At 42.3% G+C, this 25,628-nt stretch overlaps 1 protein-coding gene across 2 annotated transcripts in view; it reads right to left on the bottom strand.

Moving 5' to 3' along the window:
* Positions 1 to 25,628, bottom strand: part of LOC308103350 (ryanodine receptor 3-like) — a 137,596-nt gene that overhangs the window by 2,733 nt on the left and 109,235 nt on the right. Inside the window, exons 70-98 of one of the 2 annotated variants that reach the window (XM_080453269.1) lie at positions 25,466 to 25,562; positions 23,299 to 23,411; positions 22,327 to 22,378; positions 22,153 to 22,209; positions 21,167 to 21,266; positions 20,538 to 20,617; positions 19,442 to 19,518; positions 19,015 to 19,088; positions 18,041 to 18,055; positions 16,888 to 16,968; positions 16,675 to 16,763; positions 15,658 to 15,786; positions 15,016 to 15,120; positions 14,487 to 14,568; positions 12,762 to 14,038; positions 12,590 to 12,660; positions 12,342 to 12,507; positions 12,101 to 12,187; positions 7,377 to 7,598; positions 6,651 to 6,781; positions 6,343 to 6,385; positions 5,424 to 5,551; positions 4,717 to 4,777; positions 4,153 to 4,299; positions 2,537 to 2,671; positions 1,877 to 2,033; positions 1,194 to 1,258; positions 383 to 483; positions 210 to 261 (exon numbers count right to left, since the gene is read on the bottom strand). In XM_080453269.1, the coding sequence (XP_080309395.1) occupies positions 210 to 261; positions 383 to 483; positions 1,194 to 1,258; positions 1,877 to 2,033; positions 2,537 to 2,671; positions 4,153 to 4,299; positions 4,717 to 4,777; positions 5,424 to 5,551; positions 6,343 to 6,385; positions 6,651 to 6,781; positions 7,377 to 7,598; positions 12,101 to 12,187; positions 12,342 to 12,507; positions 12,590 to 12,660; positions 12,762 to 14,038; positions 14,487 to 14,568; positions 15,016 to 15,120; positions 15,658 to 15,786; positions 16,675 to 16,763; positions 16,888 to 16,968; positions 18,041 to 18,055; positions 19,015 to 19,088; positions 19,442 to 19,518; positions 20,538 to 20,617; positions 21,167 to 21,266; positions 22,153 to 22,209; positions 22,327 to 22,378; positions 23,299 to 23,411; positions 25,466 to 25,562 (3,994 nt within the window). The remainder of the gene's footprint in view (positions 1 to 209; positions 262 to 382; positions 484 to 1,193; positions 1,259 to 1,876; positions 2,034 to 2,536; positions 2,672 to 4,152; positions 4,300 to 4,716; positions 4,778 to 5,423; positions 5,552 to 6,342; positions 6,386 to 6,650; positions 6,782 to 7,376; positions 7,599 to 12,100; positions 12,188 to 12,341; positions 12,508 to 12,589; positions 12,661 to 12,761; positions 14,039 to 14,486; positions 14,569 to 15,015; positions 15,121 to 15,657; positions 15,787 to 16,674; positions 16,764 to 16,887; positions 16,969 to 18,040; positions 18,056 to 19,014; positions 19,089 to 19,441; positions 19,519 to 20,537; positions 20,618 to 21,166; positions 21,267 to 22,152; positions 22,210 to 22,326; positions 22,379 to 23,298; positions 23,412 to 25,465; positions 25,563 to 25,628) is intronic. The other variant, XM_080453270.1, reaches the window with a different exon arrangement.

The raw sequence follows: 25,628 nt of genomic DNA, 5'->3' as shown, positions 1-25,628 counted from the left end.
GTGACTACATTGGATCGATTGGTACACAGGTTATTTTTGTAAATTTCCTGAAAAGTAACAGTTTTGGACATACAAGGTTTCCACCCAACAGAGAATGACTGCATCAATGCATTGTTTTCCCTTTGTTCTCTTAGATCACAAAAGCCCAGAGTGGACTGTAGTGTTTATTTTAAGACTTAAAAAACTCATTATGAAAGCCTGTGACGTACCTGACCCGTGTGTTCAGTCTCATCCTTATTGATCAGGTACATCAAGAAGAACCTGGAGGAATGGACAGTTGTTTTGAGACACATTGGTGAATAATGCATGTTATATTTAGAATTCACCTTCATCTGGTTTCATTTTGAATCATTTTACAATAGGCGCTCATGTGCATGCTCACAGGTAGTTAGCGAGGTTGTGCTCTTGCAAGGTGTGGGTCTCGAAACCGTGGGGCACGCGATCAAAGTAGTCATTCCCGATGCCACAGATGAAGCACTTAGTCTGAGAAAGAAAACATACATTTCTTTTTAACATTTTGAACAAAGCAGCAGCAAAACTTTATTTTTCAGACACATTTTCATTACTCCCCCTGATTCTTGCTTCCCTATCCTCATATTATTGTATTGTTTTCCCTTGTGGTATGGCTGGAAAATATATCAATATCAGGATATAAGACTAGATAGCATTTGGATATCGTATTTGTGATGTCCTTTCCTGGTTTTAATCACTTTGGCTTTATTTTATACATTTTTATAGCTTAAATAGCAGCTCTATAAACGTATGTGTTGTGAGCTTCTTCTAGATCTGCTATTTTTTAAATATTTTGAGAAATATGGATTTTGTCCATATTGCCAAGCCCTACCTAGTGGGGTCACCTCCATCAGTATGTACCATGCTTCATCAGCTTGGTTATTGGATTATCAATTGCTGTTCCTTTAGACTCAATGATGACTAGATAGGCGGCAACAGTTTCTTGTGCATACTGGCAATCATAGGGCCATAGGATGCAAGTAATGTTGCTTCTATGAGATGGTCTTTTATGAATATAAACAAAGTGATTCTTCATGCAGTCATCACTATTCGTTTATTTGCATTGTTCTTAGTGTATAAAGGCTTTCACGATGTGGCAACACAAAAATACATTCTAAAGTCCATGAGTCTTATCTGTGCTGGCAAAAGGCACGGTCCTCCGTTTGAGACTTGAGGCTTACCTCCATGTCCTCCTTCACCTGTTCCTGCTGGTCTCTCAGCTCACCAAAGGCGTCGATGATCAAACCTGTGGGGGGTTGCAGCAGCCTGTCAGAGTAGCTTTGAACAAGACCCTTCTGTAGCGCAATGGCTAGCCTCAAGCCAATTGTATCTTACTTACCACAGTAACTAGATTTACTTTATTAATTTATACATACAGTATATAGTAGACGATCTACAAGCTCTGCAAATCTGCTATTTTCACAGAATGTTCGGCCGCCTATTATGATATGCCCAGAATAGTGACGCTATAGGGTTTATGTGGTTAAAACCCCTGTCTCTGGAACCCTTTGAACCCCCTGCTGAAATATGTCAGAGCCCCAATAGACCCCTATGTTGGCTCCCTGTCAGGCGGACCTCCACATTTTTAGTTGTAAACCACTTGTTTCTCAATGTCTGGTCAGGGGCCTACCAGGGGTTCAAATGGACCACGGGTCTGTAACTCTGAGTGAACAAATGGAACCTTTTTTTTCCTTTATCATTGGGAGCCCCAAGTAAAATCCTAAAAGTGTCCTAACTCTCAGAGTTACAGACCCATAAGTATCCCTCTGGGCGTCCGGGGACCACACGTTGAGAAACAGTGCTGTAAACCATACACGGATCCAGTAAGACGTGGGTGTTTACATGACACGGGGGGGGCACGCACCCTGAATGATGGCCAGGAGGATGACGATGACAAAGAAGAAGAAGGTGATGTCAAAGAGGATGCGGTAGAGCTCGTAGGGGTCTCCCGCCGGGTCCTCCAGCTCGTCACCGATGCCACCTCCGGCTCTCACACCCACGTACATGTGGAACAGGTAGCACTGGGGAGGAGAAACAAAGAGAGCCACGTTTAATATGTTTCATTCACCAGCGGTGTGAGTCATGGCGCTGCGTTGAGCCATGTTCTGAAAGCAACGAGATCGATTGGGAAATGGATTGTTTGTGCCGAGGTCTTAATGAAGATCAGGGTCAGATGGTTAGTCACCTCCTGAGCCACTGAGCACAGCAGTGGCTCAAGAGGTAGTAGAGCAGCCGCTTGGGGAATCAGAAAGGTTCCTAGTTCGAATCCCCGGCTCCCCCTGGGTTAGTGTCCTTAAACAAGACACTGAACCTCCAACTGCTGTAATCCTCATTGTAAAGCACTTTGTATAAAAGGCTCTAGTCTATATAAATGCATCATTCACCTTTTTTTTTTTTACCATTTGCTTTAGTGCTCATTAGAATATCTGGAAGGACTCATCATTTTGCTTTGATTTATTTACGCTCTTCATTAGTCTTAGTGACTTTGAGTAAAGTGAGTTCAGAGCTCGTCGGGAGGACTCACCGTCATCATGTCGTCACATTTCATGTCGGGCTCGTCCTCGTCCTCACTCTTGTTGTAGAACTTGCGGAAGAAGTTGAAGGCCACTACGGTGTAGAGATAGACCACCACAGCCAGAAGGCCCACCGTCAGCACCAGCTATGAGCAGAGAAAACAACCCCGTCAGTAAAGTCCAGGCTTGGTGCCTCATTGAAACAGGCAAGAGGACCAACTGTACAGTAAAATCCTGTGTTAATTCGTTTTCATTCAGTGTTTACAAACTCTTATTTAATTTGACTGTGTAGGGCACTCTCACAGCAATGGCCTTGGGAAGTAGATGTGGGAGATTGAAAGGGTTGCATTCACACCTAAGACCCCAAGGTGTGAATCCATGTTAGAACATGTACAGTAACCTAGTAGACGCTGGGATGTCTGTCACTGCTCAGAGCAGTTGTCTTGTTCGCCTCCACAGTGCACATTTTAACCACATGAACCCTAGCATCCCTATTCTGTTGCAAACATTCGGCCAAAACATTATCTACAAGCTTGCGACGCGTTGTGAGCTAGTTGAAAGGCTATTTTCCACAAAGAGATTTGTGTAGAGGGGAAAAAGGAGCAGACCTAGTATAAAGCCCTTAGAGGACAAAACTTAAATACAACAAAGTATTTAGGGTTTAAGTTTATACTACTGAGTTAAGTGGATTTCAACCAGTCTTTTGCAAGGATATCAATTGCATGTGATTATGCAACTACATGTGTTGTTTGTTTTTAGTTTTATACTGGTGTCTTTATTGATTTATTATTTTTTATCTATATTTTTCTCCTTTTATTCTCTTTGTGCTCTCTAGGTAGTCGGTGCACTGTACTGATGTTATATGGTTGTCCTGCACTGTCCTGTATGTTGTCATACTGGCAAAGCTGTGTAATATCTATTCCTCCTCAAGAGGCATTGATACACAGCTTTGCCAGAGGCCCTCTTGGCCAGTCCACAGTCACACATAAAAGAGACTTGGTATCAATGTGGTTAAATAAAGGTTAAATAAAAAATAAAAAATTATTGCGTCATCAACATTTTGATCAATCAGATCTTCATCAGGACATATACGGTATATGCCATGATGATTGATCAAAACGTTGACGACGCAATAAAAATAGAGCAGAGCTTTTTCAGCATCGCCAGTGTGCAGACTCTATTTTATTTTGTGATACTTCTACTTGTCTTGCACCTGGGCCACGGATGTGCTTGCACTACCTTCCTTGTGCGTAGATAAAAATATGCGGCTTACTGCAGTATGTTGTTGATTATAGAGCATGCCAAACAGAGCGTGCCCCTGTCAGACATTTATTTATATATTTATTTATTGGGCTAAAGCAGCACCATGCCAGCAGGTGTGTTCAGACATTAAACTAGACAGGCTCTATTTCTTTATTCCAACTCGATGAGCTATGTGTATGGCTTTCACCACAGCCTTCCCACAGCCTTCCCCGGTGCATTTCACACAAGGAAGAAGGGAGGTAATGATAAAAGGGGAAGTCGTTTCCGCAGAGATACAAGTCATTCCCTATTCCCTGGAATACAGCCTGCCCCGGACCGTACTGCTTTGTCTCCCTCTGGTGGTGGCCAGGGGTTCAATACCCACCTGTTTGCCGTTGTGAGTGACAGAGGACAGGATGGTGCGGAGTGGCTTCAACACCATGGCAATGTCCAGCAGGTGGGCGGCAAAGAAGAAGTTGTTGAAGTGTCCGAAGGTAGACATGCTGGTGTACCAGATCAGATACAGGAAGTACTGCAAGAGAAAGAAAGGCTTTGTTATTGTGTGTGCCTGTTCCGTATGTCAATTCAACTCAGTTTGATCTAACCAACCATTCTTCTCAAATATCTTAGATTTTGAATAATTTGTATTCAGTGAATGTCGTGGTACATAAACTATTTCCATTGGCAGTATTTGCTTTATTTAGATAGGAAACTGTGATCGGTCATGTTTAATAAAGACTAGCTATAAAGGTGCCACTTAGTATTTACTATACGCAGGTCAATAATATCAAAGAACACTTCTCTTAATGGAGTCAGTCATCTACTTGTAATCCTTAAAATACTTATATATATATATATATATATATATATATATGATTTTTTTCTTTTATGTTGCACTTAAAACAGAATTATAAAGTTCTTCACAAGAAAGAAATGTGGATTTACTTACATTGTCTGTCAAAACCACACCCATTTTCCACCAGTGGTACTTGGTATCGATGGAGCTCAGCCTGTTCAGAAAATAAACGCTTGTGAATTAACAGCAATGTTCTGCTATCACTATCATGTCACTTAGGCATTAAAATAAGACATATACATATATATATACATATATATATATATATATATATATATATATATATATATATAATTAACTTTAAATCCAGTCTACAGTTACAAGTTTGTTATGGAACAGTCTACTCACTGCCATTCGAGCAGTGGTGGAAATAGCAGATCTACAAGCTTACAATGTGTCGCGATGCAACGCGTTGTTAGCTTGTAGATCGGCTATTTTCAAATAGCCTAGGTATAAAATAGTGCTAAAGTGGTTAATGTGTGTTTCTATAATGTAATAATTTATATCTGCAAAGTAACTAGTAACTAAAGTTTTCAAATAATTGAAGTGGAGTAGAAGTACAATAATTGGCTCTGAGACGTAGTTGAGTAGAAGTTTTTGTTTTTTTGCGATTTATTTGTATTATTTATTGTGTCTGATTGTATTGATATATTATTTTGTATGTTACCCGTTTTTATGTTGGGGACTACGGATGAAAATTAGCATCTCTTGCTAAATCCTGTGTATTTTGTAATATATATTTCTAGGCCTGCATCTAGCTGTAGTTAAACAGTGTGTGAGTTGAGGAGCTCATTTCTAACCAGGACAGCAGTGAGGCCTCCTTCTCCACAGTCTCTATAGTGGGGTCAAAGTCCAGTGCACTCTTATCCAGGCCCAGCAGCTCAGCGATGCGTTCAGCACCATACATGTCACCATACTTGTTGATCACCTGCACCAAGCAAAGGATAGCAGAGATTCAGCGTCATAGAGTCATAATGTAAAGAACATCTATATTTATATATACGTGGTTCTCAAAGAGGGGTCCAGGAGGGGGTTCCAAATGGACCCAGTAGGTCTAAACTCTGAAGAGTGTACAAATGGAACCATTCCATTTCTACACTCTTAGAGTTATGAGGGTCCTTTAAAATTTTAAAGAAAACCACTGTTATATAGTGACCATGGTACTGACATGACACTGACCATGATTCTGACAGGTTTACAACATTTTTACTGTGTTTTCCATTTAGCTGATTTGATTGCATTTCTATGTTTTTATAGGTGTTTCTATAGGCTTTGTATAGCGTAGTGGTTCTACAAGCAAGCGCATCAGTGCATGCAGTACATGTGGTTTCAGAGAGTTACAAGGTTCTATAAATTCATTGTGAAAAGTATGTTTAAAAGCATGTACTTTTGAATACTTAAATACATTTAAAAGTAATTACTTTTGTACCTTAACTTACAATTTTGACTGAGCTACTTTGACCAGGAGTAATATTTGACCAAGAGTATCTGTACTTTGAGTACTGGGATTGAGTACTTCGTCCACCACTGTATATAGAATGTTGACACTAATGGGTTTTTTATCATGTTTAAATCTTCCATCAATATTAAGCAGCTACTGTAAGCTGTTTATCATGTGTCTAGTCTGACACACACACACACACACACAGACAGACAGACAGACAGACAGACAGACAGACAGACAGACAGACAGACAGACAGACAGACAGACAGACTCACCTTACGCTTGACAAACTTGTCCCAATAGTTGCTGGGGAAAGACCTACAATGGAAGACGGGAGATAAAGAGATCTTGAGCAACTCAATTATGTAATGTAATGACTTAATTTGATAAAGCATCCTATACAGCCCACAGCATGTCAATATTGATTTGAACTGTGCATTGGATGGGATTTCTTCCTAAAACAGATACTTGACATTTTTTCAGGCATCGTAACAAAGTAAGGATGAATATACTGAATATAATGGCCATTTAAGTGGCCATATATATACCAAGTGTTGGGTGAAGCAGTGGAACAGTGACTCACGGTGTGTTGATGACCAGTCTGTCCCACTGGCCCTTGATGTCGTCTTCAGATGGCTGCTCCGTGATGTAGAGACCGTCAAACTCCAGCTTCCTGGCAATGTCCTTCTCCCTTTTGAACACCACCAGAGGAACCTAACATAACACAGTGAGGAGATGTAAGACAAGCTTCAGCATCTTCAACTTCATCCTTTTGAACCCTGATGAAGGCCCCCGGCAAAACGCGTTGGTCACCTGTGTTTAAAAAAAATCCTTATTCCCTATTATGGATTAATAAAATATTTTCTACTTGAACTGAACAGAGCTGTCTTGGACCTTTAAATTCACTGCCTTATTTTTTCCACTGTGATGCCTACAAAGGAAATTAGCTTAGAACTCTTGTCCTTCATCCTTTTGGGGTTTGGGATTAGGATTGTGTCAGAGAATACAGATATAAAGAAAGGGCCGCCCACAGCAAGCACTATAACTATATCGTTCACCACTGTCGTCATTAGAGGTTTGCAGACTCTGCTATCCACTTGATAGGACGATTTTTAAAACTGTATTTTAGTTATAGTGATTGGTGTGGACAGTCATTAAGGGGAAGCACAAGGGTAATGAATAAGGGGACATAACATGATGTCTTTTTATTACCCAGGAGGGATTGGATGTACGTTTTCATGTGATGGACAAACAGAAGATCAGCATAATCAGACTAGATGTGGATCTCAGACGTCACGTGTGTTCATACCTTCAGTAAGTAGTAGCCCAACAAACAGAGTAAGGAGATGAGGGTGTGGGATATAGCGAAAATGCGCAGAGCAGGTTTCATGTAACCGGAGCTCTCCTGTAGGACAAACTCGTCCATGTCAAACAGAGTGTTCACTTCATCCGTTTCGTCGGAAAGGGTCCAAGGGTCATCCTCCTCGTGCACCTCCTCGTATAAGTCCTCCTCCTCCTCGACCTCAGTGACCTGCGGAACAGAAACCACACATTTAACCACTTAAACTCCATCTACTTCGTTGACCGGGTCCCCCCAGGGGTCTATACTTGGTCCCCTCCTGTCTTCAGAAGATTAGCCGATCGGGAGCTTGCAAATCAGCAATTTTCGACGAATGTTCGCTTATTTTCACTGGATTTTCACCTATTATGATGACATGCCCAGAGGGATGCCCTAGGGATGCTGAGGTTCATGTGATTAACCACTTGAGCCTTTTATACTTCGTTGTATATCGAATAGGGAAAATAGCCGATCTACAAGCTCACAACACATCGCATCACATTTTTGGTGTAGTCATGGACTCTGACCTGAATTTAGCTGCAGGAAGGTTTGCTCATCATGGTGATTAATCTACAAATTCAATACACTGACATTAAAAGAGACGACAGTAATTCAACTAACTATACCAACTGTTCGCTACCAACTTAAATGGATGTATTTTTGCTGTCCGATATTAGCGCTGATGCAAATGTTTTAGATATGCCTACTGAGCATGTTTTAGGTCATATTTAATCAAAGGGCTTCAAAAGTCAATAATTACAGTTTGGATTGTTAACATGAATCTGTTTATTTGCCCACAGCCAAACAGAAGTGTACTGTGTGTGGTCTTTTACAGAACTCTGTAATGATTGTCGTGCGCTGCACTGTATTGGCCTGTAAATATTTGCATGGTTCAGTTGTTGGACAGGTTATTTCTCCCTTTGATCACACAAACAAACAAAGGAGTAGCAAGATGATGTATATCTCTGCTGTCCAGCCTGAAACAGCTAACTCCAAAACGCTCATTGTTCAGGAAACGAGAAAACAAAATATAAGTTTTTCAGGAAATGAAGAAAACCATATATTTTTAAAACAAATCAATACTGCCTCATCAAAGTTGGTATAGTGACTTTATATATTGTCAGATACTTGCATGTGTCATTATATTATCAACACTTTACCCAAATCGCGGGTAAATCAACACTTTACCCAGCGCTAGTGGAGTTAGTAGTTTCAGACGAGCAGAAATCAAGCTGAAATGGAGTTATTGTCCAAACAATAGCTCCACTCGCTACTGAGGGAGAGGTTTCAGCGCGACAGAAATGCTATGAACGCCTTTCTTCTTGTCACATTGCTCTCCTCATTAAACACTTCATAGATTTTAGAAATATAATTACTTGTTTTCATAACATTAGCGTCAGTGCTAAGTTTGATAAACAGGTACACTGCATAGTTTTAACAGACTACGGGGAGTGTGTTTACGTGATCCTCCTCCTGGCTCACTGCGCAGCGCGCTCTACTCATGCTGTGAAAAAGCAGCATTGGAGAGGAGAGGGGGGAGTTGTTTGTTTTTGACGGACAGTTTGAGGATCCAATGGAGTTGGGAGTTTTCGTCAGAGGCGCTTTTTAATACTTTTCATTGGTTCAAATGTTTAGATTTTTTACACAGACGTAAAGGGTGTTCAATAGCGTTGATTTATGAAAAAAAAAAAAAAAGCTGAAAATGGAGTTAGCTGGTTCGTCCCGGACACCGACGAGTATGGATTATTTGGTGTTATTAATCATAAGCATTAGCTCAATGTAATATGACAGATATATTTGTAGGGCCAATAGGGTTCCCTGGGGTAATGAGTTAAAAGACCATCCCATTCTTAGCTGGTTCCAGAGAGCTCCTAAACGAATAGTGTCATATTTGTATGATCAATTAAATTCTCAAAGATATACAACCTCGGCAGGAATGAAAGCCTGGAATTGTGATATAACAGATTTGGGGCTAGAATTGGACTGGGATGCTATTTGGGACAACGTAGCTGGTGCTTCAAAAAATCCAAATCATCAGTATATACATCTTAAGTTCTGTCACAGAGCATATCTCTGCTGTTCAGCCTGAAACCGCTAACTCCAAAACGCTCATTGTTCAGGAAACGAGAAAACAAAATATAAGTTTTTCAGGAAATGAAGAAAACCTTATATTTTTAAAACAAATCAATACTGCCTCATCAAAGTTGGTATAGTGACTTTATATATTGTCAGATACTTGCATGTGTCATTATATTATCAACACTTTACCCAAATCGCGGGTAAATCAACACTTTACCCAGCGCTAGTGGAGATAGTCGTTTCAGACGAGCAGAAATCAAGCTGAAATGGAGTTGTTGTCCAAACAATAGCTCCACTCACTGCAGAGGGAGAGGTTTCAGCGCGACAGAAATGCTATGAATGCCTTTCTTCTTGTCACATTGCTCTCCTCATTGAACACTTCATAGATTTTAGAAATATAATTACTTGTTTTCATAACATTAGCGTCAGTGCTAAGTTTGATAAACAGGTACACTGCATAGTTTTAACAGACTACGGGGAGTGTGTTTACGTGATCCTCCTCCTGGCTCACTGCGCAGCGCGCTCTACTCATGCTGTGAAAAAGCAGCATTGGAGAGGAGAGGGGGGAGTTGTTTGTTTTTGACGGACAGTTTGAGGATCCAATGGAGTTGGGAGTTTTCGTCAGAGGCGCTTTTTAATACTTTTCATTGGTTCAAATGTTTAGATTTTTTACACAGACGTAAAGGGTGTTCAATAGCGTTGATTTATGAAAAAAAAAAAAAAAGCTGAAAATGGAGTTAGCTGGTTCGTCCCGGACACCGACGAGTATGGATTATTTGGTGTTATTAATCATAAGCATTAGCTCAATGTAATATGACAGATATATTTGTAGGGCCAATAGGGTTCCCTGGGGTAATGAGTTAAAAGACCATCCCATTCTTAGCTGGTTCCAGAGAGCTCCTAAACGAATAGTGTCATATTTGTATGATCAATTAAATTCTCAAAGATATACAACCTCGGCAGGAATGAAAGCCTGGAATTGTGATATAACAGATTTGGGGCTAGAATTGGACTGGGATGCTATTTGGGACAACGTAGCTGGTGCTTCAAAAAATCCAAATCATCAGTATATACATCTTAAGTTCTGTCACAGAGCATATCTCTGCTGTTCAGCCTGAAACCGCTAACTCCAAAACGCTCATTGTTCAGGAAACGAGAAAACAAAATATAAGTTTTTCAGGAAATGAAGAAAACCTTATATTTTTAAAACAAATCAATACTGCCTCATCAAAGTTGGTATAGTGACTTTATATATTGTCAGATACTTGCATGTGTCATTATATTATCAACACTTTACCCAAATCGCGGGTAAATCAACACTTTACCCAGCGCTAGTGGAGATAGTCGTTTCAGACGAGCAGAAATCAAGCTGAAATGGAGTTGTTGTCCAAACAATAGCTCCACTCACTGCAGAGGGAGAGGTTTCAGCGCGACAGAAATGCTATGAATGCCTTTCTTCTTGTCACATTGCTCTCCTCATTGAACACTTCATAGATTTTAGAAATATAATTACTTGTTTTCATAACATTAGCGTCAGTGCTAAGTTTGATAAACAGGTACACTGCATAGTTTTAACAGACTACGGGGAGTTTGTAACGTGATCCTCCTCCTCGTTCACTGCGCAGTGCGCTCTACTGCTCATGCTGTTAAAAGGCAGCGCTGTAGAGGAGAGGGGGGAGTTGTTTGTTTTTGACGGACAGTTTGAGGATCCAATGGAGTTGGGCGTTTTCGTCAGAGGCGCTTTTTAATACTTTTCATTGGTTCAAATGTTTTGATTTTTTACACAGACGTAAAGGGTGTTCAATAGCGTTGATTTATGAAAAAAAATAAAAAAGCTGAAAATGGAGTTAGCTGGTTCGTCCCGGACACTGACGATATGTAACTCGCAGAATCAGGCACCGAATGGGACTGGCACCTGACCCGTATTGCACATTCTGTGCCCCGGGAACCTTGGGCTCTTTTTTTCACATGGTATGAGAATGTCCGGGGATTATGGAGTTTTGGGGAAATGTGTTGGGGACTTTAACAGACTTAATGCGAGTACAACTGCCAATGGATCCATTTGTACATCTTTTGAATGATGACTCTAAACTGTTTCTTACTGTAAAGTCACGCAAAATCTGGCTGGCAGGACTTACAGCAGCCAAAAAGATTATAGTCCAACGCTGGAAACCTCCACATGACTTATCCAGAACACACTGGCTAAGGAGCTTTTTGGACATTGCCTACCTAGAACTGTCATCGGCCAGGATTAATCATGCCAAACAGGGCACAATCTCTCTGTGGACAAATCTGATATCTGATCTGAAAGATCTACTGACTCGATGATGCTGTGGTTGTGTTGTGTGACTATGTGGAAGGAGGGCGGGGTGGGAAGGGATGGGGGGATGAAGAGGGGGTAAAGGGAGAGGGGTGGGGGATACTGATGTTATTTATGATTATTGTTTAATTGAAATGCATATTTGTCTGTAATTTGGAAAAATCAATAAAATTTGAATAACAAAAAAAAAATATGACAGATATATGGTGGGCTGTGGAATTAAACAAACAAAAAAAAGATATATGGTGAAGTTTGGGAATTACTGGTCTACAGAACACTAGTGCCATTTTGTTACCTTGTAGAAGAGAAGAATGAAGTTGATTGCGAAACAGATAAACAGAGCCAGGAAACGAAGGTTGTAGAAATTACGAGCCAAGGTGTTCTGCAAACACAAGCACAGTGATGGTCAGATGATCAATTGATGTTTGTTTTATTTCACAACATTAAGCTAATAAATCAGATTTATAGGTATGAACAAATGAAAATAGAAAGAGAGACAGAAATGTTTAAGTTTCTTTTGCTCCAGTGTTATTTACCACTATCTTGCTGACGACCATTTGCAGAAATGCAATGATGTAGGACATGATCGTTGCTGATGGGTCCTCATTCGCTGGCCCAGCTTCAGCCTTGGGTTTCTCCTCTGCCACCGGTTCCTTGGGCTCCTCCTCCTTTGGCTTATCCTCCTTCTCCTGGTGCTCCGTGCTTTAGGAGTAAAGGCAGATTTTACATCCTGGTTTCATTTTGTGTGAGGCTAAATTATTTTCACTCAGTAATTTTCACTCACTCTGCTTTCTCTGGTTCGGACGTAGGCACCAGCTGATCCAGTTGTTTGGATCCTGCAGCAGCAGCAGCTTTCTGTGTGTGTAGGGGTTGGGGAGGGCATAATAAAATGTATGTGTTGTGAGGGATTGAAGATGACGGAATGTCACAGATCATGCAGATCTTAAAATACCAACCTTCTTTTGCTCAGCAGGGGTTTCGGCTAACTCTGAGACATCGCCCAGTCCGGCCTCTGATGCATGTTTCCCTTCCTTCTTGACCGGATTCAACAGGTCCATCAGCATGTCCGAATCCGCCTTGTCGCCCGGTGGTGCCATGGCCATGTCTATGCCCCCAGAAGACTCGCCAGAATCCCTTTTCTCGCTCTCCATCACGTCACCGTGGATGCCGAACTGCGTGGGGTCAGGCATGTTGCCCAGGATGTCCGTCACCTTGATGTTCTTGGCGCCCTCGACCAGGCCCCCGCCGAACATGGACGACCAGATGAGGTGGAAGAAGCCGAAGATCAAGCCATAGATTCCCTTGAAGAAGCCTGTGAATAGCATCCAGAAGAAGGAGAAGAAGCCCACGATCATCTCCTTGATGCTCAGCTTCTTCATCTTCTTGTACCGCTTGCGCATGCTGCTGATAGACAGAGCGTGGCGGACTTCCAAGAACTTCGCCTTGACAGAGCGGCAGGCGCTGGTGAAGGCAGAGACAGACTCCACCTCATCCTCGGCCCCAGACAGCTCCTCCAGGATGCTGTGGCCCTCCTCCTCCTCCTCCTCCTCAGGCCTCTCAGGAACATCCGGCTCAGAGATTTGCGATGCCAGCTGCATCTCAAAGATGGTGTCCTCGCAGAAGTTGACAAACATCTCCATCTTCTCACTCTCGCCGCCCTCATTGACCACGTTGAAGATGAAGTCCCGCTTGGACTCCTTGACCTGCGGCTTCTCCCACTGCTCACGACTTGACTCGCTGATCTCGAAGTACACACGCTCGATGCGCTTGGCGCTACCCATGATCTCGATGCGTCCCAAAAAGGGCTCAAAGTAGGTGAGCATACTCTCCGCCAACTCCAGGAAAGGGGCGAGGCGGGCGTCGTGTGGCATATGCTCTGACAGGTTAGTCAGCAACACGGCCACATTGAAGCCGATTTCTTTGGCAGGCTCGTGGAACCGCTCCACAAACTCCTCATAGTTGAACATGTCGTTCTCATCGGCTTCCACGCACGAAAGCAGGAAGTCAATCTCTGACTGGGTGTACTGCATCTGGCTCTCCATGGATTTCTGGAACTCCTTCTTGGAGATGATGCCCTTGTGGTCGGGGTCGTACTCCCTGAAGTTGTCGGAGGTGGTCATGTCCTTCAGTTTGAGGAACATGTCGAAGAATTTGAGGATCATCTCCACGTTGTTGGATGACTCCACCAGAGTGTCCACCATCTGCTTTCCAATCATTCCATTCACCACGTTGCCTATGGAGAGAATACGCAGGCTTGTGGGTTTGCCTTTAATTTAGCATTTCATACAAAAGCTTTGGCTCAGAGCGGTCTGCTTTGTAATTACTGCGGAACAATTAACTAAACAAGTAATACACCATTGCAATGTGACACACCATAAACAATGTAACACAGACGCTGTCACAATCAATGCTGAAGTGAAAGTGAAGTCGTATATCATAACATATTAAGGTTTTCAGCAACAGTATCAGAAGACCTTTGTTTATAAAATAGATACATTTTTCAGGATGTAACCTGTTGAGGTTTTGATGACAGCAACGTTGTTTCAAAATGGATAATTTACATACTAAATTCATAAATTATAAATAATATGTATTTTCAACAAGAACTATTATAAACCAGATATTCCCGCTCTCCCGTTAAATATCTTGTTTTAGAGTTTCATTGATGGCCTCATGCTTACCCTCCAGTAGTGACAGCATCATGACGATCATGTCCTTCTGCAAATCCATCAGTTCCTTCAACAGCTCAATCTGACTGGAGTCCTACCAACAGATCACAGAGTATTCACTAAAACAATGTGTCATTGAACAAGCAATTAACAGCTTTCAACCTGATATCCTTTTCCTTTTTACTTTTATTACTACTTTTTCTTTTCCCCCAAAATGGTCTTTCTAAATGAAGCCCCTCTTGTCCCTCATCTTTTTGATACAAGTATACTAATTTATTATACCAAATCATATTGAAAGTATTTTTTTATGGCAAGGCTCTGTAAGAGGTTCTGTAAGATCTACAAGCTCACAACGCTTTGAAAGATTTGGAATAATGTGGAACATTTTAAATAACATTTTACAAACCTTCTCTTATGCAGGCACCTTCCCTTACACAAACTCTTTTCAAATGGGGGTGCGCTGCCAAGTACATATACATTTTGGGGGTCCTCCTTGACACACACATTTTTGAAAACCACTGTCATACGCGACATACTGTACCTGAGATAGCTTCATCTGCATGTTGGCGAATACATGCAGGAAGCCCACCACTGCATCCCACAGTCTGCTGTGTGCCAGACTTTGCTGGTTTCCAATACACGGGCCCTGGAGAGAGCAAAGGGGAAACGAGCAGTGGTGTAAAGTTACTAAGTACATGTACTCAAGTACTGTTTTGAGGTATCTTCAGTATTTAATTTTTTTTATACTTTTACTTCTACTCCATTACATCTCAGAGGTAAATATTATACTTTTACTCCACTACAATTATTTGAAAACTTTAGTTACTAATTACTTGGTAGATTTTGATTATTATTACAAAACATACATTACCCATTTCAGCCCTACAGTACATACATCTACAAGCCTACATACATCTACAAGCCCACAATGCGTCGCGATGCGATGCGACGCATTGTGAGCTTAAAAAAACGTTTAAAAAAAAGTTAAACATGTGAGTACTTTTTCCACCACTGGATACAACAATGAAATAACTGTACATACACAGCAGCAAAGCTCAGATCAGAATCATAGTTTGGATTGTTATAAAAGGTGGACATAAGCCCCAGTGTGGACATTTCATCCATACACCAGTTTGTATATTTCAGTATGGCTGCTGGTGGATACATGGCACTCAGGTGTTACCTGAATATACTCAGTCAGCGAGTTGAAGATCTGCTTGGCCACAGCTAAAGCCTTGGCGAAGTTGACCTGTCCAGTCTCATCAATGATGTCTTTCCCAGAGTAGTACCAGTAGAAGTCACTGATAGACTCCTAAAGAGACAGGATCATGTTGGATTTACCAGATTCAAGCAGCAGCTGTCTGGCAGAAACCTTGTAACTCCATATATATTGCCCCCCCCCCATCCCCCCATAAATGAATGCCCTACTTCGTCGTACAAGAATGTAAAAAGTAGTGAAAATATATTAAATATAGTATAGGCTATTAAATTGCACAATAAAAAAACATGTCCAATGGATCCACACACTGGATCCATTGGACTCTTTTTTCCCCCATTTCCTGAAAAGTAACGCTTTTGGACACACAAGGTTTCCACCCAGCAGTGATGTTATGTTAGGTAGGTTAGGTCTTGGTAGGAAACCCCAACCCAATGGTGGGACATAAAAGCACTATGGCTGTGTGAATATAGTCAATAGTGTAAAAAAAAAGAGCTTTCCCCCCCAAAATGACTTTTTTTCATGAAGACTTGAATTCATGTATATTTTTTCGTTTTTGTCGCATTCCATTTGATGACCGGCAGCGGTTCCGGTAGGAGACACAAAGAGTCTCCTTTGTGTCTCCTACCGGAACCACTGCCTACCAGCCCACTGGTCATCAAATTATTGGCTTAGGGATGCGACAAAAACAAAAACATATCCATGAATTCATGGACTAATCAATAGAAAACAATATTTTTTGGGGATGGACTATCCCTTTAACCATTTCAGTCTTATATACTTTGCTGTACGATGATGCCTACTGTATAATGACATGTCCAAAATAGGTTGTTGTTGTTGAAAATGACCATGTAAGTGTGTGTGTGTGTGTGTGTGTGTGTGTGTGTGTGTGTGTGTGTGTGTGTGTGTGTGTGTGTGTGTGTGTGTGTGTGTGTGTGTGTGTGTGTGTGTGTGTGCTCGCGTGCATGTGTGTGCGCGTGTCACCTGAAGGCGGAGTAGATAGTCAACAGTGCTGATAATGATGTTGACCGTTGTTGTATTCCCTGTTTGAGTTCTCAGGAAGTTCTGGAAATCTAACGTGAACATAAGAGACACTCTCAGTAATTATAGATGCCCAAGCGTGAAATGCCAAATACGTAGACAGCTCCTTTCATGTGACGTGTGTGGATTTCGGGGTATTTTGTAAATTGTTCTCACCTCCGTTGTGCCCCTCACAGAGAAGTTGCAAAAACCGGAATAAGTCCTTCGTAAACTCGTCGTTCTGCAGCACCTTCGTGCCTTGGGAGATGGAAGATAACAGTGAACGCTGCTCTTTTATTCGAACATGTTCATGGACATTTACAGATGCCATCGCCATCATAACATGGTGTAAAATAAGAAATGAAACTCCACCGGTCTGAGACGCGCAGCACAGTCAGGGGGTTTCATGTTCTCATTTTAGATGTCCACGGGCCTTTAGATTGCAGGTTCGAAATCTGAATCCAAAATGCTGATAGTAAGAAAATGCTCTGATATTAATCGAGTGAATACACCAGGACATTTCAATAAGCTGGGGTTAGCCTGGTAACTTTCACATGTAGCAGAATGTTGGCCTTACGAGGAGAAAACAATGAGGTGGATCGTTTCAGAAAGGCATGATTCCACTATCCGCTTTGATGCCAAACGGTAGTCCATTCAGTAGGGCTACACCATGTGAAAGTTAGACGTGTGTACAGGAAAACCAGCTTTGTGAAATAGACCCCCCCCAAAGTCCAAAGCAAGCAAAAAAAGCTTTGCTTATAAGGGGCTGTGTCCACCGAGGCGTTTCTTTCCTGAGTGCAGTGTGCTGTATGTTTCCAATTGTTCTATTCTGCGCTGCACGTTCACGTTTTTTATCAGGTCGCTTTGAACTGAAATATTTTCAACTCTGGCCGTTTGGGTGACAGCACAAAAAAAACGGTTTGGTGGACACACGGCCTAAGCTGTGGACAAGACTTACAAACCTTTGGTCAAATATTTGGGGAGATGATGTTGAGAGCTTTGAGAGCCCATGTGTTTTGGAGTAATAAGATTTGCATTAGTAATGTTAACATGAAAGAAGTGAAAACAGTTACCACATGGACAGGTAATGGATTGCGGAGAATCCATTTATCCATTTTGTATCTACACTCTAAGAGTTCACAATGCAGCTTACGTCCCTGTACAACAGAGTCGATCATTAATGCATTTGGTTAATGCATTTGGATACGGTAGGGGTAGTTGAGGGGCAGAGCTATATTGAATAAAGCATGGAAGAGTGGGCCACAAATGATGGTGGACACATTCAGGGTGGTAGCATAGGCGCATGAGGATGATCTAGTTTGCTATTTACCCCGCTCACTTCGGTCTGCCATCGACGTTTTTTTTTAAATGACGGGAAGGAGACAAACGAACAATAGACGCAGACATAAGCAAAAAGAGAGATCATTGAATTACAACATGAGAGATATGAAAGACAGAAGGACAACATCATGCAGTTAAGTAAAAGAATAGTTTTCAGGAAAGGGGGTGGGTGGTAATATTAGAAAAAGCTGTTCTGAGCTTATGTTATGACGTATTTTAGCATGTGATGAGTTCCGAGTTGTGAGATCAAATATAGGTCAAAGGCAAATCAAACTCCCTAACTGTAAGAAGAGACAAAGGATATCAGTGAATTGTTAAAGACAGCACTCAGTGGAAATGTACAGCAAGAGTAGAGAATGAAAAGCCAGACTTTCATATAATGGTGTGTGTCTGTGTATGTGTGTGTGAATGAGTGAGTGAGTGAGTGGGGGGCGGATGTCAAGGTGGCATGTCCTGTGTCCTCTGCTTCAAGTACTTTCAGAGACCAATCAAAGACTCCTGCTCTGTGAAACAGGATACGATTAGGCTCTGGGATTCGAGGTTGTTAGAATAGTGCGAATGTTTTTTTTCCCTTAGTTTTAAAAAAATCTATATTTTTGGGGCTTTATTGACAGTATATAGTAGAGCGAGACAGGAAACAGGGAGAGAGAGACGGGGAATGACACGCAGCAAAGGTCGTCGGGATTGGGATTCGAACCCGCAACACGATGTCAGGCTGCATTAATAATAATAATAATAAACTTCATTTGTATAGCACCTTTCATGACATGAAATGCGGCTCAAAGTGCTTTACAGAGCAAGAATAAAGCAGAAGTGCTTTACAGAAAACACATACATAGACAATAGACATACACATACATTATAGTACAAATCATTTAACAATAAAGCAAAAAAAAAAAAACATAAAACATTAAAATAATAGAAAAAAAAGCCTATATATGGTATGCGTCCATCTTCACTTACTTGAGCCTTCTTCACACACCATACCCAATCCCTCTGCTTTGTTCTGCCTCTCAAATGCATTCAGGTCCAGGACACTGCAGGGAAAATCGACAAGCAAAATACAGATTAGATTAGATTTTGTTTTTATATGTTCTCTTTTGTGTGTGTGTGTGTGTGTGTGTGTGTGTGTGTGTGTGTGAGAGAGAGTGTGAGAGTGTGTGAGTGTGTGTGTGTGTGTGTGTGTGTGTGTGTGTGTGTGTGTGTGTGTGTGTGTGTGTGTGTGTGTGTGTGTGTGTGTGTGTGTGTGTGTGTGTGTGTGTGTGTGTGTGTGTGTCTTGTCTGTGTGTGTGTGTGTGTGTGTGTGTGTGTGTGTGTGTGTGTGTGTGTGTGTGTGTGTGTGTGTGTGTGTGTGTGTGTGTGTGTGTGTGGTGTTGCTAGTTCACAGTACCTGCAGGACTGCATAAGTCCTGACAGACTCTTGAAAAAGCCTGCGTCTCTTTTCTCTTTCAGGTAATCAAGCATTTTCTGCAATGCGGAGAACAAGGACAATCATTAAACAAATGTGCACCAGTCAAAATGCCTAGATTAAACTTAATCAGTTGGTGTACTGTACATGCATTATCCAGTACAACCAGTACATACTACGTACAACACTATGTGCACACAAACATGGCTTTCGTCTAAAGGAGCACCTGTGTTCGTACGCCAAAGCAACTAGATGCTGTTGCATTCACAGGATTTCTTAAGTGAACAACAGATAGAGCTTTGATGATTCAGTAATCATAGCAGCACCTCAGTAAGCAAGAAACACAGATACAGGTTAACCACTTCAACCCTAGTATAGGCTACCTATTCTGGGGGGAACATTTGCCAAAAATAGCCGATCTAAAAACACATCGCGACATGACACGTTGTGAGCTTGTAGATTGTTATTTTGTAGATCGTTATTTTTGGTGAAGAGATTTTGTGTAGAGGGGAAAAAGAGAAGACCAAGTGCAGAGCCAACTCAGGTCCAGATTATTAAAGAGGTGGTGCCATGGTTTTGCACTTTTTCTGTTTTTCATGTGTCTATGAGGTTGATAGAACTTCATTAAGCCCCCTGGTGGTGTTTTATGTCTTCTCTGACTATTTTGAGTTTCTACCTGGAGGCTGAAACCTTGAGGGTCAAACGTGCCAATAGAAAAACAGCGCTTTAGTGACATAGTAAAAACATACCCTCCCCCTCATTATCATAACACAACAGGTGTGGGCATGAGGAGGAGGAGGGACTAGGACAGGTGGTGCTACGGTGGTGGAGGAGGTGCTAAGGTGAGAACCAGGTATACTTAATGAACTGGAGGCGTGTCCACATAAAAACATAATTTTAACAATTTCTGTACACTTTTTTGAAACAAATCTTCCTCCTAGTATAACCATAATACCTGATGATTATGTTTTAGGGGGGGGGGAATCACTGAAAATCACGGCACCCCGTCTTTAAGTATGGAAGGTTTAAGTGGTTGAGAGTAGAGATATACAGCAGAAGTAGAAGGTGTGACGCTGACCTGTTGAACTTGCACGTTGCCTCCATTTAGGATGGAGATACCGAGTTTGAGGGTGCAGGTCACCATGGGGCCCAGGCGACCTGTGAACACAATCAACACATACAGTATAGGGATGGTGCCATTGAGAGGATGAAGGTTGGTGATAAGAGAAGGGCATGCAAAACAGAGACACATTGTGTCTCAATAGTCACTTTCACTTGATTTTTGGACATTAAAAAGCAAAAAAATAAAAGAAAATAGCAAATCTTTGCGCAACAACATTGTACAATGAAGTACAGTATATGGCGTACACAGTACATGGCTACATGTCAAACTGAACTCTATTTAGAGAGAGAGAGAGAGAGAGAGACACAGACACACAGATAGTGTGTGTGTGTGCGTGTGCGTGTGTGTGTGCGTGCACGTGTGTGAATGAGCGATCCCTCTATGTAATAAATTGAGCATACATTTTGAATCAAATCATCACCCATCAAAATCAAATTGTGAGATATCTAAAGATTCACTCCCCTATTTCTGTGTGATTTGTTATTGATTTAATGCGTATGCGTGCGTGTGTGTGCGTACGTGCGCTATAAATGGGTCCATTTGTATGCATATAACATCCCAGACAAAACCATTATAACTATTACCTTTACTGGCACTGATCATCTGCAGCACCATCTCAGCGGCCCCGCGGGCATGCAACCTCGCCTGCTGATACAGGATCTTCTGCTTTTCCATCTCTTTTTCCTGAGGGCCCACACACACACACACACACACACACACACACACACACACACACACACACACACACACACACACACACACACACACACACACACACACACACACACACACACACACACACACACACACACACACACACACACACGAGGTCGAGACATGATGATCAACACACACTGATGGGATCTTTGTCTTCTCACATTCAAGGCGACGTGCTCTCAGTCATAAGTATTCTTTTTCTCATTATTCGCCGCCCTGGGGACCAATTCATCCGTCAGCACTGGAGACAGAAACACTCCATCAGGAGCAGCGAGGCGAGACGGGCGCGCAGTTATGGAGACAGTGACCATCAGTGCCGCAATGCCACACCGACCTTCAGGCTATACACCCCCGTCCCTGTTCCGTAGACGATGTCGGCCTCTGGGCAGCCGTAGCTCAGTGGGAGGTTGTCTGTGAATCGGCAGAAGGTTGCCTGTGCGACACTTGGGTCGCCCAGTCTACAGTATGTGTACAAGTGTCTTTGAGCAAGACACTTAACTGGGGCATGCACTCATCTGAGCATCATCTGCTGGGTGAAGCAGTAAAATCTATTTCCCCTTCCACCAGAAAATACGCCATTTCCCACTCTGTATTGTCTGCACCGCCGTCCTCTACGAAGAAGAAGAACAGTGCTCACCTGAAGTCATTGGTGGCGAGACGTTGACTGTTTTTTGTTTCAACGTTTTTTTTTTCTAAGGTTATACAAAATGTCTGTGTCCTCCCTGAAAGCTCGGGATTAAAAGCCACAGTGAAGCAGCAATTGGCAAATTGTATGTTTAGATTTTGCTGCACCTGGCTGACACCCAACGTAGCTATTGTTGTCAGGTGCAATATATATGGAAAACAATCACACCTCAAAAGACTTCTCTTTCCCTTCCTCCTCTTCTTCCTCTTCATCCTCTGCACAACTCTGAGGACACATTTTTTAAAGGTCAATACAATGTTGTATAAGAATGTGTCAGGCATAAAGCATGGAAATTGTACAATCTGAGAGCAAGATTTTATGTGATCGGAAAAAACTCATTACCTTTGCCATCATGTCTGCATATGCAATATATAAAGGATCTATATCCAAGGAACTGAGAAGAAGCAAACACATGTCATGTGTAGAAATTAATCAATTAGAATTGAATGAAGTAGAAGACCAAAAACCTATTACTATAATAAATATAATATTACTTTTATGACTAACAAAGTCATTGAATGCATTAACACTATTAATTTCAGAACCTCTGTTAATCATAGCTTACAAATAAATTCATGCACACTAATGAAGTCTGTGGAAAAAAATAAGTCTTTCAAAGTAATAGGTTACACACCCTGCAGAGGGCACTGCAGCTACTGAGTAGTTTCATCATGATATTTTAATACCAATAACACTATTGTGTTATTCTCCTCTATTCCATTTAGCCTGCCCTCTTCCATTTAACATTATGCCTCGACCATTTACACTTCATTTGAGGGTGTTTTGTGAAAGTAATGGAAAAGCAATAGAACAGATGACTTGGCACAGAAGGTAATATTGTAATGTAACATATACATTTTAATTGACAGTAACAAGTAATGTGCAATCGATTACATCTTGAAAATAACTTCCTCAACATCAGGGGCTCTCAAACTTTTCAGCCGTGACCCCCCAAAATAATCATATTTAAACTGGAGACCCCCCCACCCTGATAAGCACTTGTAATGTAGAAGTTGAGGAATTACATTTTATTTGACTCGGTTCCACAGATAAATAGATCGGCTATTTTCAAAAAAAATATTATTATAATAATTCTATTATTTGACAATTTGGCCAATGTTTGTAGATTACTTTTGATACAGTAACGGTCTTTTTCTTTGCTTTCTTTTTTTTTGTATTACAAATTGTCACTTCACTGTCATCTGGGGACCCCCCCCCAAAAATCATGTGGGGACAACCCCTGGGGGTCCCGACCCACAGGTTGAGAGCCACCGCTCTACATTGGGTGGGAGCAGCCCCACCACTATGTCTCACCTTCTCTCAGTTAGAGCGTTGTGGCTGAAGTGGAGGATGAGCTGGTGGAGAGGGTCTGGCTGCGACTCAGCCACCTCCTCTTCCTCCTCCTCCGCTATCTTCATGGGGGTTTTCTGCACGGTAGGGAGGGGGTATTAGCTCTGTCACACACACCACAGCGTTCACCTCATACAGCTCCACTCAAAACAATGCACTGTGCCACAGCTGAAACTCTAAGAACTTTCCTGACTATATACATTTTATATACTTAAAGCTGGAATACGAGACTTGTTTTAACCTCTTAAACCATATAGGGCATAGCAGTGGTGGCCATTTTGTGGTGCCACAAACCCATTCACTTTTCCCATAGAGATTTCCGAAAATATTTATTTACATTATTTTAAGCCTGGAACCAAGCCATCCAGGCTCCTGGTGAATCATGACCATAAAACATTTGATTCTGTGTATATACAAATATTTTAATATAATTATATACTTTATTTAATAAATACCCTTTTTGCGGTTTTCAAATATATTTGGACACAGAATCACATGTTTTATGGTCATGATTCACCAGGAGCCTGGATGGCTTGGTTCCAGGCTTAAAACAATTTATCTGAATATTTTCGGAAATCTATATGGGGAAAATGAATGGGTTTTCTATCCGTGGCACCACAACATGGCCACCACTGCTATGCCCTAGACTTTGTTGAACAATGTTCCCCAGGGAACTTTTTCCCCTCTATACCAAATCTCTTCGTCGAAAATAGCCCATCTACAAGGTCACAAACGTTGTGAGCTTCTAGATGAGCTATTTTTGCCAAATGTTCTCTCTACTCTTCCAGTGATATACATTTACTGGGGTCCTACTGGTTGACAATGTCAATAAAGCAGACGGGCATTGACTGCCATAGATCCGCCGTCTTGGCTGTAGCTCAGACACTTTTGCAATTAACTCTCTCCATTGAGAGAGCGAGGGAGACAACGGACATAAGGCTTATGGATTGTAACTTTATGCTTAATGCTATGAAAAATACTTGTCCGTTCACACACACCTTGTCAAACACACTGCATCACAGATAATTCAGTGAGCATTAGCATGCTAATGAGTGTTTCTTTTAGTCATGTCTTGGTGATCCATGGGGGGGACAGGACGAGAAAGGCGATGGTCGTGGAATGGACGATGGAACCAAGATCTCCGTTTCATGCGTGTTAGAGCGGTCAAACAACGTGCAAGCAGGTAATGCCTGATTTATACTTGGTCGCACGCTGGTGTCTCGCTTTGTAAAAAGTTAATCTACAAGCACAACTACGGTCTTGCAGGACTCCGGCGTGAGACTAAGTATAAATCACCCTTAATGCCGTCTGGGAGCTGTGAGGGCGAAAGTGAAGAATGATGTTCTGACGTGACGAGTACACCAAAAGCTGGATGAAGGAAGGATGATCAGATCTACACCGGCCTCTGAGACACTAAACTGTTGGAATTGGGACCTTCGCACTGCAGGATCCTGCAGTCGTTCTGACAGCTACATTACCACCCCCCACCCCCCCGAATATAACAATGTACTGTAAGATCTGATGGGCTTCTGTACACCTTAAAATTATATTTAAGCCAGTCTAAAATTAGTCTAATATAAGTTGGTTATCCATAAGTTATCCACTTAAGTGAGATGAAAGAGCCGTACCTCTGCATATACATATAGGATCTAGTATGAAATGTGATCGACAGCATGCCACTGAACGCCACCTCACAGAGCCACATTACAGGACTTACAGAGGCAGGAGACGAAACGAAAACTGATGGGTTGGCTCCGGGTCGTACAGCGAAAACACAGCTACAGCGACGGTGGGGGCCTTTAGTCTAAAGGGCCCCCCCTTTCCTTACCCCTGCCGGCAGACAGGCATAGCGTGCTTTTCGAGCGCAGCGTGCGCCATGTCGCCGCCTGAGTTGCTCATGCAGCCTGTGACCCCTGACGGATTTCTGCCTGGAGCCGGACCTGGTGGCACGGCCGGTGCGGCAGGGAACACCTGCCCCTGGCACCTTGCCCGAGGTCCCCACGGCGGGGTGGCCGCGCTCCCAAGGCTCGACGGGCGGGGGGCTAAAGAAGCATTCGGCAGACAGGGCCGGTGGCAGGGGGGTGCCAACGCAGGGCACGGGGCGCGCGGGCACGGCGAGCCCAGTACTTACGGCCAGATCCTGCACTAGCTTCTCCTCAAAGGAGTACTCCTCTGCCTCTATCCATTGTCTCTGATAGCCCGGGATGAAGAGGTTGATAGCGCGATGCCTGGGGAAGGGGGGGAGGGGAGGAATGGAGGGGGGGAGTGGGAGGTAAAGTGGCATTAGGATGGAG

This window comes from Gymnoscopelus braueri, assembly GCF_963280865.1.
Source record: "Gymnoscopelus braueri genome assembly, chromosome: 16".
Taxonomy (NCBI): Eukaryota; Metazoa; Chordata; class Actinopteri; order Myctophiformes; family Myctophidae; genus Gymnoscopelus; species Gymnoscopelus braueri.
The sequence above is the reverse complement of the archived record's forward strand: the minus strand, read 5'-3'. Positions and strand labels throughout refer to the sequence as shown.